General features: G+C 37.5%; 1 protein-coding gene across 1 annotated transcript; it reads right to left on the bottom strand.

Annotated features, from left to right (window-relative positions):
- Positions 1-3,453: 3,453 nt before the first annotated feature.
- On the bottom strand, positions 3,454-15,417 carry LOC128223629 (sushi, von Willebrand factor type A, EGF and pentraxin domain-containing protein 1-like). The gene is made up of 20 exons (XM_052932903.1): positions 15,262-15,417; positions 14,844-15,039; positions 14,461-14,664; positions 13,958-14,124; positions 13,362-13,632; positions 12,989-13,150; positions 12,229-12,393; positions 11,823-12,027; positions 11,535-11,710; positions 10,956-11,120; positions 10,513-10,746; positions 9,954-10,130; positions 9,442-9,654; positions 8,429-8,698; positions 7,918-8,097; positions 7,511-7,666; positions 6,935-6,976; positions 4,888-4,969; positions 4,379-4,456; positions 3,454-3,787 (listed from the first exon to the last, which is right to left on the bottom strand). Exons 1-20 carry the CDS (start codon positions 15,415-15,417, stop codon positions 3,634-3,636), a joined length of 3,453 nt encoding a protein of 1,150 aa, XP_052788863.1. The 3' UTR covers positions 3,454-3,633.
- Between the last annotated feature and the right edge of the window lie 606 nt (positions 15,418-16,023).

The raw sequence follows: 16,023 nt of genomic DNA, 5'->3' as shown, positions 1-16,023 counted from the left end.
ATGATCGTTACGTCGGAAACAGGGCCACCTAAAAAACAAAACCGGTCCCGACTTCTGCGCATGCGTGGTTGCTGAGGCATCTGCGACATTAACTCCACCATCTTAAGGACGTTGGCACCATTTCTAACGTAATGGATTAACTTGTTGACGTCTGAAGCCGGTGACGCAATTACGTCAGAGGTGCCGCGATGGTCGTGTTCCTTCGGAAACCAAGCAAACTAAAGAACGAAATAAGTCCCTACTTCCTCGCATGCGCGGATTCTGAGATATCTGCGATATTAACTCCCCATTATAAGGTATGGGGGCCCAATCGAAAAGTAACGTTTTGGAGACACTTGCCGACATCAGAAACCGGTGCCCAAATTGCTTCCAATGCGCCTCGACGGTGGCGTAATGTCGGGAACAGAACAAAACCGCCCCGACTTCCGCGCATGCGCGGATGCTGAGATAACTGTGACATAAACTTCCCCATCATAAGGTATTTTGGCGCAATTTTTAACGTAAAGTAGAAGCTTGTCTGAAACCGCAATTACATCACAGGTGCCTCGACGGTCGTGTTCAGTCGGGAACCGGGCCACCTAAAGAACAAAATGCGCGAATACTGATATATCTGCGACATTTACTCCCCATTATAAGGTCTTGGTGACCCAATCTAAATGTAACGTTTCTAAGAAACTTGCCGACATCAGAACCAGTGACCTAATTACGTCTTAGGCGCCCGACGGTGGCGTTACGACGGGAACAGCGATCTAATGAAAATTAAAAACGTCCCGATCTCCGCGCATGCACGAATGTCGAGATAAATGAAATATAAACTCCCCCATATTAAAATATTCCGGCGCCATTTTTAACGTATAGGAGAAACCGTTCACGCATTTACGTCAGAGGCACCGCGACTGTCGCGACGCTTCTGTCGGGAACCGAGCCAATTTAAGAACAAAACCAGTCCCGCGCATGCGCGTATCTTGAGATATCTGCGACATTAACTCCCCATTATAAGGTTTGTGAGCCCTTATTGAAACGTTTCGGATACACTTACGTATACCGACGTAAGAAACCGGTGACCAAATTACGTCCCAGGCGCCTCGACGGTAGCCTTACATCGGGAACAAGGCCGACTAAAGACCAAAACCGGTACCGACTTCTGCAGAAGCTGACATATATGCGACATTTACTCCCCCACTTTAAGGTATTTTGGTGCTATTTATAAAGTATAATGTACATTTGTTCACTTGACGTAGTGTCAATCACAAAGAAAACAGAACTCTTACATGTTTCAAAATATCTTTATTCTGGAGCTTACAGCGTATTACTGCTTACAACAGGGGTCTTCAAAAGCCGTTTTAGAATCACGGCGAAAGGCTGTACTCATGATTACATAAATGAATGGATAAGATGCATGGTTGATGAGGTACACATGTTATATGATTATATCAGTTTTTATGACACTGAAGCTCATAAGTAAAGTTGGGAGAACGGTTATGATAAACACAACAGCAGAAGAAACAACATAGCAGCTGTTCTGATGTTGTTGTTTGGGTTGCTGTCGGTCAGAGTGCAATTACTGAGTACACACTACACACTGAAACATATACAAACGGTTCATTCTTATATATACTAGCCGAATAAAGACAGTTTACGTGCACAAATATTCAAGTTCTTAAATTATCCCGGGAAAAGCATTTTCTTAAGACGTCTTAATTTTGAAAATTATCATATGCATTGAAGTCCCCCACCCCACACAAAAAAAAACACATTTAAAATTATGTTTAGGATGAGTGAAGTTAACGGCACGAAATCATCGAAAAGCCAGTCGTTATTTTGGACAGATTTCGTACTATTTCTTTTTCCCCGCTAGCATGATAATTAAAGGGTTTTATAAATACCGCCTTTAACACGGTCTGACATTCAACATTTTGATTATTTGCAAAACTCGTTAACAGACGTTCGGATAAAAAATTGTATTCGTTTTGTTTAAATATATCGTTGAAGTTCTAAAACCATATTTAACAAAAAACTTACACGTTCAATGTTACAAACATTCTGGAATATCTTTTTATTTCGAGACATATATTTGCGTACAAAACAGAATATACATCCATAGAACACAAGCACTCTAACGACTGATATCAGCAATGTGCTTGCATAAGCATATGACACAGATTTATACATCTCCAAACTTTCAGAATTTGGTTGGCAATGACTGCCTCGTTCGTGTTCACTTCTGTATGAGCCCGATACAATAACGTTGTTCCCTGATTCGACTTGATACAACGAAATATTCAACAATGGTGATGTCTGCGAAGAAAAGAGTCGTATGGTTGTATTGTTCAGACATAGACGATGGGATGCGCTTCGCAGACCTTGTGTTGCCTACAAACTTGTAATTCAATGCCCAAACAGTTATAACAGACAACAGGCAAACCACTATGACTTTTATTCTAAAGGTATTGATCAAACTTGTAAAGGGGTGGCATATACATATGTCAATCGAAATGATCACCATTAGAAACACAGATAACTGCAAATTGCATTTCATCAAAAATTCGTAGGTCACAATATCGTCTTAGGTTAAAATCAAGCAACTTCAAAAATGTCAATGGTATAACAGTTAAACAGAACATATGTGTCCTATTGCAAGTGTGATAATAAAGAACCTAGGCGTTGTATTTCGTCGGTGTTTGTAAGTTCTCCAACAAGATTTTTTGACTTGCTTTCAAAGTCACATTAACGTTGCAATCTTATGAACGTACATGTTTTAAATAAAGTGTCACTTGTGGACAAAATAAAGATATCTATATCAGTTGTTTACAAATATGCACATGCATCTTGCTTAAGACTCTGAGCTGAAATTACTGAGACACACTGAGAAATCTTTACACACTTTCTGTTCCATTCGGCATTACATGACTACACTCACAAGACGGTGAAGGCCGACAGCATTTCAACGCTTTAAGAGTTTTGGCAATACATTATTATTATTCTTAACATATTGACGTTAAAACAATACCCAGGATGCAGTCCTCTAGTGAATTGGGTCGTACTCAATCAAACCCGCTTCCAATTTGGGACACAACCCAGAGTTGTGCCAAAACGGAATTGATAAACTAAATCTCGTAAATATTTCATTATCGAATATGCGCGATACTTGACATGATTGTAAAACAACTTCTATCTATGAAATTAACTTGTCTCTAACCGAAAACAGCAGGGGATCCAAACAAATACTATGAATTCACAAGTCTCATAATAAAATTAGATCTCTCTTTCGAGCTTCACATTCAATTTGTTGTTTTAATTCAACGATACAAAGGATGGGGTCGAATAAAATGGTGATGGATTTTTAATGAAATGTCGTCGATTACAATTCCTTGGACCAATAAAACGCTTTTAAAAATCATATAAATATTAGATTTGACGTATTTTTATTATAATATATGACCAAAAATAGGTTTGGATATATGAAACATAATCACGTTATTTCTATTGTGAAATTCGTTCAGTCCCTTTAACAGCCTCCAATGCTTTCCTTATGAAGCTTTTTTCTGAAAAGCTTTTGAGTTTATGTCTTCACCTTTTTCAAACTTTTGATTTTATATCTCCCGTTGTTTTGACGTCTGAAATTGTAAAATGTCATTTTGAATATGGAGGCGGAAATTCGTTCTTCACGTCAGCTGTTTTCTTCAAGACTTTCACATTCAGTCTTTCAACATAGTCATTTTTAGGTCCATTCACATCAGCATTTTTATGCCCATGATGTCTTTCGCCCCATGCATATTTGATATTCCTGAAAAAAGACAAACATAACATGTGAACTCCCGTCTAGTATATCGCAAAAATTATGTCCCAGTTTAAACACTTAATGTGGAGTTTCCAGTGTTGCATTTAAAATTACCACCCTTGGACATTCTGAATAACCCAGAGACTGTTATTTCCGTACGCTTGTTTTATTTTTTTTAACCAGAGAGTAGCCTTTCCAAAGTGTAGCTATACTTATATTTTTTAAATTCTAATGCTTTTAAGTATATATATATATATATATATATATATATATATATATATATATATATAAAATACAGGTAACATGTGCGATGATTGTTTTCTAACAATATATGCACGTTTCTCAATTTCATTTGCATATTCTGTTTAAATACGTAAACTGTATTAAAGGACTAATTATGTATGCATACATTTTTAGTAAATCTGTGTAGTATCAAATTAGTTATGAGCTTTATAAAAGTTCAAACTATAAAGTGTATGCATGTAACATCATTATTTAGCCTCTTGCACATGAAAAGTTAAGGGTTAAGTTTATGTTTAAACTTTTTGCTACTGAGCTTGTTTCTGTAGCTTTTTGCATAAATATTAAACTCAATACCCAATCACTGGGGGATGACCGTTGCTGCGTGGATAGTCACCGACTTTATTTGGTCGTTTTCCATCGTACTTATTGCATCTGTTGAAGAAATAAAATTTATCATTATCAATTACACAACGATAACTACAGGGACAAGCCATGAAGTCGAAAATTAAAACATTATCCTTGTTCAGAGGCACAAGACAAGGACTACCGTAGCAACTTGGATAGGTTTTAGAATTTTTGGTATCATTTAACATAAAGCTTTTTAATTTGGACAACCGATTGTTTCTTACTTTTGATAAAGCATAAAAGAGAGCTATTACTAACAAATAAAACAACAGCAGTGTTTTGTTATACTGTTTGTATTGAATCGAGAGATAATGATAGTACTTTGATCGTGTCGCTAATTAAAAAGCTTGCGAAATTGTCCGAAGGCAGGAAATAAAAAGTAATCTAAAGTTGTTTAGTATTTTTGGATGCAGATAAGAATCGTATTTTTCAAAGTAAAAAACTTATTAAGAACTTACTTTCCCAATTTACAATAACACCAAACTCCAATTAAAACCACAACTGAAAAACTCGCAACCGACGCCGAAATTATCAAGATATCTGAAACAAATAAATAAGAAAATGAACACAATTGTATTCATTTAGTAAAATTTGGTGAAACAATTGGTACAATAACAGATACAACATCGAACAAAGTAGCTAAATGTATAATGAAGATCCTGTGAAGGGCGTACGGATCCAGATATTATAGTAGACACTCAACGAGTGCTCAACGGGAGACATGTGGCTCTAGGTTGTTCAGTAATCACTCCACGAGAGGCACACGGATCAAGGTCGCCTAGTTAGACGTTAAACGAGAAACATATGCATCAAGTTCGCCCTGTAGACACTCAACGAAAGAATTATGGAGCAAGGTCGCCCAGTAGACACTCAACGGGAAACATACGGATCAAGGTCGCCAAGTAGACACTCAACGAAAGAATTATGGAGCAAGGTCGCCCAGTGGACACTCAACGACAGACATACGGATCAAGGTCGTCCATTAGACACTCAACGGGAGACATACGAAGCAAGGTCGCCCAGTAGACACTCAACGGGAAACATACGGATCAAGGGCGCCCAGTACACACTCAACGGGAGACATACGGAGCAAGGGCACGCAGTAGACACTTAACGGGAGACATACGGAGCAAGGGCGCCCAGTAGACACTCAACGTGAGACATGAGGAGCAAGGTCACCCAGTAGACACTCAACAGAAGACATACGGAGCAAGGGCGCCCAGTAGACAATTAACGAGAGACATACGGAGCAAGGTCGCCCAGTGGACACTCAACGGAAGACATACGGATCAAGGGCGCCCAGTACACACTCAACGGGAGACATAAGGAGCAAGGGCGCCCAGTAGACACTGAACGGGAAACGTACGGAGCAAGGGCGCCCAGTATACACTCAACGTGAGACATAAGGAGCAAGGTCGCCCAGTAGACACTCAACGACAGACATACGGATCAAGGTCGCCCACTAGACGCTCAACGATAGACATACGGATCAAGGTCGCCCAGTGGACACTCAACGACAGACATATGGATCAAGGGCGTCCAGTAGACACTCAACGACAGACATACGGATCAAGGTCGCCCAGTAGACACTCAACGACAGACATACTGATCAAGGGCGCCCAGCAGACACTCAGCAGGAGACATACGGGGCAAGGTCGCCCAGTACACACTCAACGGAAGACATACGGGGCAAGGTCGCCCAGTAGACAATTAACGAGAGACATACGGAGCAAGGTCGCCCAGTAGACACTCAACGGGAGACATACGGATCAGGGTCACCAAGTACACACTCAACGACAGACATACGGATCAAGGTCGCCCATTAGACATTCAACAAGTTACATACGGAGCAAGGTCGCCTAGTAGATACTTAACGAGAGCCATAAGGATCAAGGTCCCTCAACGAGAGATATACGGATCAAGTTCGCCTAGTTTACATTCAACAAGAGGCATACGAATTAATGCGACACCAAGTAGACACTCAACGAGAGCTATAATGATCAATGTGACGCCCTGAAGACGCGAAACGAGAGACATAAGGATCAAATCACCCAGTAGACACTCAACCAGAGACTTAAGGATCAAGTCACTCAGTAGACACTCAACCAGAGATATAAGGATCCAGGTCACTCAGTAGATACTAAACGAGCGACATACTATTTACAAACTAGGTGTGTTTATCAAGGAGTGTTAGGTACAGCCTTGGGACGGTCAGTAAAGCAAATTTACGTGCACAAACCTCACTCCAAGCCTACTTTAATTGTTATTCAAATTGTGAATGAGTAATGATCCCATACATGCAAACTATGCAAGTACTTATTGTTTAATCTAGTTGTTTTACATAAGCTTTGTATTTCATTGCCTTCAGGTGTTAATGGCAATTAATAAAATAAAAACTTTGGTTTAAACACAAATGTATACGGTTGTGTTAAAGGTAAAGGTTTTGGCCATTGCAGCCATTGAATTTTACGTAATCACTTATCAGAGAAACTGAAATGCACTTACATATTAAAGGTTTTCCACGATATGTAGTCTTTTCCAGTGGCACTAAAATAACGTAAAACATATAAATGTTAGCTCAAAATGTAAAAAACAATAAGCTATTACAAAGACATAGACAATATGAATACTCAAGCAAATACATTACATAGTCAAATACAAAGGCATACATATCAGAGACCTTTTTGAAATAATATTATATTGCTCTTGGCAAAAAAATGAATTTCGAGCAAATTCATTACGTGTTTATTTATTGGATCACGGCTCAGACCTAGTTACAGAAACAGCTTATCAAGTTTTCAGTGTTTTCTTTTGTTCCTTTGGGACCAACGGATATGTCAAGTATCTTAAAAATAGTCCAATGAATGTGAGCATTAACGATATTGCACTTCTTATAACTGTCAATGAACAAATAAAACCGATACGAGTGTGTCGATACTTTGTATATACTTTATGCTTCCGACGGAATGTTTTAATCAATTACTTAAAATAATCCTCGCATCACAATCCATTCTGAGAGTGTTCCACTACTTTGACCTTCCCTTCCCCCGCCTTTTCACTTAGAATGCATATTTGGTTTACCGTTGCAAAGTGAGACGTGTCTAGTTTGCATCCCAGCAGTCGTCCAGCTATCGGGACAAGGCTTACAGTCCAACTTTCCAATCTCATCCTGGTACGTTCCACGTGGGCAACGCTCACAGAAGAAACCCTCGGGATAGTTTCCTGACCCGCAGGGCACTGAAATTGACACCAATTGTAATGTTTGGAAAACTAGCTCCGATAATTGATAACCCTTTTCTGTGTAATACGTATTAAGAAGTGTTAAGTTTAAGCAAACTACTGAAAATAAATTTTCTGAACCATAAAAACCCTCGCCATTTTATTTGATTTTGGTTTCATTAATCGTTCCCTTAAAACAACTTGTATGCAGCCATTTACACACTAAAAGCATGGTGTCGTTAAAACTTTGAGAAAAGTTGTAATTTTACCACAGAAGTAGTCAATCTGTACGGTGCCAGGTGAACAGTTCACTTCACCGTCTACAAACGTTCCATTGTGTACTATGTCTAACGTAACTCCATTAACGTTGACTGTAAACAACGTCTGATTGACGTAATTTTGAAGAGTGTAATAAGCTTGTTCTAAGATATCGTAGCATTCCCGAAATTCTAAAAAAAGTTAAAACGTGCAGTAAATAAAAGAGTTGTTGCAAAGAAAGAAAACAGTATCAAGTCTTTTACCAACAAATGCAACTCATACTCCAAACCGGTTTCCCTTATCTTTTTCAACGAACCTCTTTACGTGTTAATCCTTATGCTTTATGATAAAGCCATGTACACACACATGTATGTTAAATTTATATCGAAAATTCCTTAGGATTTGTTTGATGACCGTTTGGTATTAAAGTCATTGGGTTAATCTTCAAAAAAGTTTCACTTTTAAAAGGTCGTGTCATTTCATTTTAATTTTATTAATTAATATATCAATAAAATTACTTACCTGCATTTGGCGAACACGAAAGCCTTAACACAAACATTATGCCTGTCAATGACCTCTTTCTGATAGATGCCGTATCCGTCTCTGATACTACTTCTAAACCTTTGAAGTTGCAAGTTCCTGATGCCACACACTCTAACTCCTCAACAAGGTTCTCTACTTTCAGTTTAACTGCATGTCTTAAGCTGCTGCTGCCGGCACTGCTGGGGTCGCCATTTACAATTTCATATTCACCAGCATACACCATTATGTTATCCTCAGCAAGTTTGGCTTCTGAAATTCAGATGTTGCGTATAATTCATAAAGAGTTCATTTTGTACATAATGTTCAATAAGAAATGACGTAGTGTATAATTGGATTACTTTACATGATTTGTCGTGGTCGTGCATTTAAAGCTGAATATGTTCTATTGGAACTACATAAACAGCCATGAATTGTTTTAGATTATAAAGTAGGTAATGAAAATATAGACGAAATCACCAACTGATGATAATTCTGTTTAACTATTTATTTTCAAGAGGAATTTAGTTTGTGATAGATAATATATTATTTGCGGACACAAGCCTTGTATTTCATAGTATCTTATAAAGTAATAGTGAATGCGTATTGCTATATATTAGATTCTTAACATATTGTTCAAACTTGTTATTTCTGTGCACGATTTTTTTGTGTGTCGATTAACATATAGCTGCATAAAAGAGGAATACGAGATAACGCCTTAACACTCTTCTACAAATAAAAAATAAGGAAATGTTATACGAAAGTGTTTCATCGGAACTACATATACATGCATTCACCTTGTTTAAATGATCAAAGTAGGTCATGGACCAGCTATAATAGTCATCACCCGATGACAACATTACTTGTAAAAATATAGGAAATATATATAACTGAACACGGACCGAGACGGCTGAAATTGTTTGTTTTTTTGTATGGTTTGCTTGTGTTTGTTTAAATGCATGTTTACTTATAATGTTTTTCGCAAGGAAACATAAAATAAGATAAACCTAATGTACCTGTACAAGATGGTATTTGTGCCTTCGGATTATCTTCATTCCGTATATTCCAGGTAAATCCTGTGTTTGGTCCACACTCAATATGATCTATGAATTCATCGGAATCAAAGGCAAAACCCTCCTGGCAAAAGGGAAAGCACTCCTTGGTTTCCTTGCTTGTCCATGAGCAATTTAACGCGCCATTCTCCGGATCTTCAGGGTCCTCGTTACATTCTGTTGTAAAACAAAATATAAAATGCAGATTGGCAATGTCCGGGTCTAACTACGGACATATATGGAGCGTATTTATTTGCGCAATATCTTTCCCATAGTGAGCACCAAACATGTACCAAAATATTATACACGCAGTTTGTGGAACTTCTGGTTTTCTAAATGTGGTAGCATTTGAATATATTCACCTTCACCCTTTAGTGACAATGTTTAAGTGACTATAATCTTGTCGTCAAAAAAGATTGTATTTAACCGTAAATGAAGTTTTTCTTAGAATGCTTTCTTAAAAAACACAAATTTACCGTTAATGCAGTCATCAGGCAAAGCACATGGCCCCACTTCCTTATTCTCACCGACACAGTCAAATCCGCCATTTGCCGGTACTGGATTGTCACACTGACGGTAACGTGAACGTTGTCCGCTACCGCAGGTTACTGAACATTCTCCCCAATCACCCCAGGCCGACCACGATCCATTCACTGTAGAATATTCAGTAGAAAACTAACGTATTTGCTTCTTTGAATGTTAACGCCATAGTAATGTAGAATGTTTGGTTTATATGGTTACTAATGTATATGTAAGTAAAATCTGGAAAAGACATCCTTTGCAAGCATAGCATATCTTTGTTGGTAAAATCAACATTTGTTAGTAGTTCTTGAACCTATTTCATAATTTTACCGCATCTACTCGTAGTTTCGCTATTGAAAACTCTTATCACCTGTGTTTGTCTGATCAGGTTTTTTTACCATACAATACAGTAGATATGCCGCGTCCATATTTACACAGATCAGTTGAAACATTTACGACTTGAACTATATTAAAGCAATAAAGTTATAGCTTTCATTTAAATATTATACTCACCGACCAAAATTTCACAAAAATCGCCTGTGTAATGGACACCACAACTACATGTGTATGTGTCAATCCCGTCTACACATGTAGCTTCATTTTGGCAGGAATTCATATCGCAATCATCAATGTTCTGTTCGCATGTCACTCCGTCGAAACCTCTTATACATGCACAAGTGAATAAATTGATCCGGTCGTAACAGGATCCCCCGTTTAAACATGGTTCACTTTGACAGTTATCGTAGTCTGTAATTATTTGACAAAGAAAAACACATTAGACTAATGTCAATCGTGTCCTTTGTATAAATCATGCTTTTTAGCTCTTCACGCCGCATGGTTATGTTGGTTAATACAGCTTTTATAGTGTGGTCGTATAATGCTAAAACGAATGAACATAATTTTATGTCACCCAGAAATAAGATAAATGACACATAGTTTGGTATGTCAACACTTACCGTCGCACTGACTATCCGTGACAGCAAAATGACCCTCTGCATCAGCAAACTGTTTCCAAGAAAAGATGTTTCCTTCATTTTCCGAGAAGCAGTTTCTGTTATCTCCACTAATGGGTTTGTAGTCCCAAACGTTAAAGGAGGTCAATCGTCCACTAAAACCGTCGCCTTGTATTAAAGAAAACATAAATAAGCAGGATGGTTTCATGAGAAATGTATTAAATAGTTGTTTGTTTTAAAACAGAATTAGAATTTCAAACTCGGCGATCAGTCTGGATTCTCTTATCATTGTCACTAATAATAGAATTGTACAATGGTTGAAGGAAACATCTCGTCTCTTCCTGGATTGTACAAAAACACAGCAATTCAAAAGACAAAAAAAAAACGGACAAGAAAGTTTAGAAACATTAGTAAACAGATGTTAGCCCGTTAATTAAGTGCATTTGGTCAATATATGTTAAGGCACAATATCACAGTAAGTGTTTTTTTCTCTGACTAAATTATGATAAAACTAAGATGCACTTTGAATGAGTTGGATTACTAGTATACAAACTAGTACATTTTTTACTCAATTAATTTTACCTCCTACTTGTAGAGTCAAATTCGTAGCTGCCACGTGTGAGGTAGAGCAGTTCAGCCCTGATATTATCGGGTGTGCGTTCAAGATAAGTGTCAGTGCATCTTCGTTTACTTCAAGGACCAGGTTTTGCCACTGTTTGGTGAATTCGGATGGTTCTAAATGCTCCATGAATACACAGCTAAATCAATGAATGTTAATTTAGTTATGTAATTTTCATACTGTCCTATTTTTTGTATGATTATGCCGTACGAATATATAAATAATGCACATATGTCAACAGAAATTCATACCCTTTCCACTTCAGTTCAACAGTGTTATTTGCATGTCCCAGAAAGGCTATCGTTTCATCATTTTCTCCATATATTTTAAATATAGTGTGGCAGGTTGAACACTTTAACCAGAAACGGAGATAAATATTTGTTCCAACAATTACTTCTTGCTTGGTCGTAACATCAGCACTCTGAACGGAATCCGATGGAAAGTGAAGGTCGAAATCTAATGGAAATATGACAATTATGAAATAAGCAATCATGTGTATTTAGTTGACAACGAATAAGCATTTATATCACTTCTATCTCATACTATTTCCATCTATTTGCATCCATCACATTCGAACGCAGAATACCAAGGCTATCGAATAACAGTCATATTTAACATATACATTATACATTATAAGAATGATACCAAAATCAGTACCATAACAATCATCAGCAGATATTGCTATTTCACCAGGTTTGGTTGTTTTGGGTCCAGGACAGACTGAGCAGTCTACAGAACCAAAGGTGGACGCAAAGTTGCCTGTGTCGCATGGAGAACATGGAGGAGCCCCGTTGGCTGAGACATATCCCAGCGGACAAGCATCTATAAGGAGTAAATCAGAGTGTGATAATGTTTTTCCTGATGATAGTTTTACGTTCGTCTAAAACGTTTAGAGGTATAGGTAAAACGTGCCTACAAAAATAAGCTTTCGTTTAAAGCATGAACTGTTTCCATTTGCATATAATAAGTGTTAAACCTGATAGATTTGGGTTTGTTTGAATATTCAATTCAACAGGGTCTTTGTTAAATGAATTACTAGGCTTTTCCCTGTAGTTCTCATTATAATATTAAATCATGACAATCACAAACTCCGCGGAAAGATTCATTGATAGGAAGCCAGATATAACCCTTATTTCCTTTCGACAATATTACTTTAATAAGGTTTGTAAGCCTTTTCCTGGTTGGCTTTTTACGTTAAATTTTATGATTTATTTTACTATTGTATTTAACCACATATATTATTTAATAGGTCTGTAGAATAATGGGCTTTGATTACTTGTAAATGGGATGTATTTTACAAACATATGCAACTTAACATCCTTTCATTTGTCACTTAAAATGTGATTGATAAATTATGGCTTCTGGTAAAGTATATTATTATTGTTTATTAGAATTTAGTTAAGAACAATCGTCATACCAATACACTCGTCGAAGTGCACAGCTCCCATCCTTTCTGTTGTTTTGTTAAGAGGACAATAATCACACTTAGTTTGCCCTGGCAATGGCTGAAACATGCCGCGAGGACAGATTTCACATCGGTTGTTTTCAGGTCTGTGAAACGTCCCTCTTCTACACTCAACTGTATTTAATAAAAAAGAAAGTAAACACTTTTATGCTGAATTATCCCGAAACACATAGCGATGAAACGAGTACACGCTCAAGAGACATTCTATGACATCATCATTATAATGTAAAACATTAAGCTTATGTTCATTAAAAATAGTGTATGTTTAAACATCATCACCACAAATCAACATAATAACGTTTGAACGTTAAACAAAATCACTCACCACATGTTAGGGTAAAATTGTCTTTATATGAGCCCAAAGGACATGATAATTCAGGATTGGAAACCGTCCTTCCTTCAAATATCAGAGAACCTGAACTAATATTTAGGCCTTTGTTTGGGCTGCCTTCGAAAAGTTTAGTCTTGATATCAAAAGCGGTTTCCACATTTGATTGGCTATTTTGTCGTAAGGATACAGCAAGGTCACACACAATGACTGTTGCTGAGTCTGAAGAACGCCTTCTTCTAGCTTCGTCTGAACCTGGACATATAACCTGAAATAAGCAAACTACGAATAGTTTCTGTGGTATCCAATATTATTGTTATAGACTGTTAAGGCAGTAGTATGCTAACAAAGCTGTCATATCTAATGTCCTTTTATTTAGAGGCCAGTGAACGTGTCAATTGTGGTGTTCAAGACCGCATTAGAGAGAAGCAGAAAACTACATCGATATTCACGGTACTATTTTAAAGCCAGAACATGTTTCAGAATTTCAATTAATATCAACTTAAAAACGATCGAAAAAAGGTTATTTTCTCTCAGTATGACTTTCATCACAAAAATGATTTCCTAAGTCTTAAAAGATTTAAACCTTCTACCTCAACACTCTCGACATCACAGACATTTGCTGAACAAACGTTTCCTAGCACAGCTAGCAATACTTCAATGAAGTGTTCCTGTATTTCTTTTGTCGATGTGATGCAATTTCCATCGAAGTAGTAGAATTCCTCAATCTTGTAGTCGAAAAATGGGTTTGATGACTCCACTGAAGTGAAAGCCTTAGGGGGTAAAATGTATACTATATAATACTGCCGGCAAAGTGATTTCCATAGCGTATGTTGATCTGTCCGTTGTTCATGTTAATACGACATCCAATAATCATAACATTGACTTGAGTCTATTTGCGCATTCCGTTTTTCATTAACGAAATCCGTTAAAATAGAAGCATTTTTGTCATTTGAACTAGACACCTATTACGAATGACAAATTATTTCAAATTCTAAAGAGTTTGGACGGTACGAAGTTATTTACTTTTCATTCAATATATAATGGGGTAAGTCATTTACATTCAAATTATTCCACATTTAAGACGAAAAACTACCTGTGCAACTTGGTATAATCTGATCTTCTCCAATTCCCGAAAACGTTCCACTATGATCACTGCACGTCAATAGACTTTCAAAGGTATTGTCTTCAATGACGAAACCTTCTCTGCACTGAACAATGCAATATTTCCCGCCTGCCCAAGTATCGCAAGCCAGTGCGCCATTTTCCGGAGGGTCAGGCTTTTGGCATGTATCCGTCACTTTATGAAAATACAAGAAACCTTCTTGCATATAAAAATTCGCACTATGGTGAAGATCTAGATAACTAAACCTTTTATCTTGGAACAATTGAAAGAAGATATAAGAACAGTGAGTTTTGTTCATACGCTAAGCTCTAATGTATAAAAACAATATGGTAATGACAGGTAAAGTCAATTACGTTCGCAGAATGGTTGCGTTGTTCCAAATGACCAAAGACCATAAGCAAGGCTGGTTTGACCATTTTCAAACTTTTCGCACTTAATTTCTCCAGGTCCTGTAAGCTCAGTTCCATTCGCACAAGAGAAGAAACATGATGACCCGTATATCTTTCCACTGGGGCAAATAAGCGACGTATAAGGTCTTGGGTACACAGACTAAAACATTAATAAATTATTGCAGATAAAACAAAATAATATCAAAATGCTGAATATGCACAAATGTGATTATATGTAAGTACATACAGTAAGACAATCGTTTAGCACATCCTTTATTCCTCGACACATACATGTTAACATACTTTATTATACATTACGTTTTACAACGACTGTAAACTCGCATCTAGCCGTATTGCCGGCTCTGTCTGAAGCTTCGTATACAGCAGTGTAGTCGCCTACGCCCAGTTCTGTAGCCGACCTTGGCCCTTGTACTTGCTCTGAGTTTACACCTCCGATACCCTCATTGTCCGTAAACTTTGGATCGTTCCATCTAGGAGTACCCGTGTGTTTGGATTCATCCGCATATACCGTAACCATCGCGGGACAGTTTGTGTACGTTGGGGACGTTATATCTAAAGGATATATGAATAAGTGACACATTTGTATGTATTCTCGAAACCTTTGAATAGTTGGCCAAAATTTAACCCGGAATAAAATTTCATGCGTTTAGTTTCGTTTCCGTAATATCAAGTAATTATAAGTTATTTCTGATTACATTTGCATTTTTAATGCTCCCCTTCAAAGAAGAGGGGTATTTTGCTTTGCACATGTCAGTCGGTAGGTCGGTCGGTTGGTCGGTCCGTCGGTAGACCAAAGCTTGCCCGAGTGATAACTCAACAATTCCTTGACGTATGGTCATCAAACTTGACATGAGGATATTAGAAACCCGAACCTGACTAGTAGATGATCCCTAGGGTCGTCGGGTAAAGGTCAAGGTCACAGAGACCTTTAATGGTAGAAAGATTTCAAAGCTGGTCCGAATGATTTATTAACAATGCATATACCTATATGGTCATCAAACTTGCCATGGAGGCTGGACCTAACCAAAAGATGACCTCTATTGATTTTAGGGGTCTTCAGGTCAAAGATCAAGGTCACAGTGACCTTGAACGATATAAGTTTGTCCGATTGGTAATTTGTCAA

Source organism: Mya arenaria, chromosome 17 (assembly GCF_026914265.1).
Source record: "Mya arenaria isolate MELC-2E11 chromosome 17, ASM2691426v1".
NCBI classification, from domain to species: Eukaryota; Metazoa; Mollusca; class Bivalvia; order Myida; family Myidae; genus Mya; species Mya arenaria.
Note: the sequence above shows the minus strand (reverse complement) of the source record. Positions and strands in the feature narration are given on the sequence as shown.

Bases quoted from the DNA above. Each gene is read 5' to 3' on its own strand.
- LOC128223629 (XM_052932903.1), bottom strand. From the start codon at position 15,417: ATGGTTACGGTATATGCGGATGAATCCAAACACACGGGTACTCCTAGA. The intron at 14,665-14,843 runs GTAATTGACTTT...ATTTTCATAAAG, and splicing joins AACGCAACCATTCTGCGAAC to TGACGGATACATGCCAAAAG. The intron at 11,121-11,534 runs GTAAAATTAATT...CTTTAATACAAG, and splicing joins TTTGACTCTACAAGTAGGAG to GCGACGGTTTTAGTGGACGA.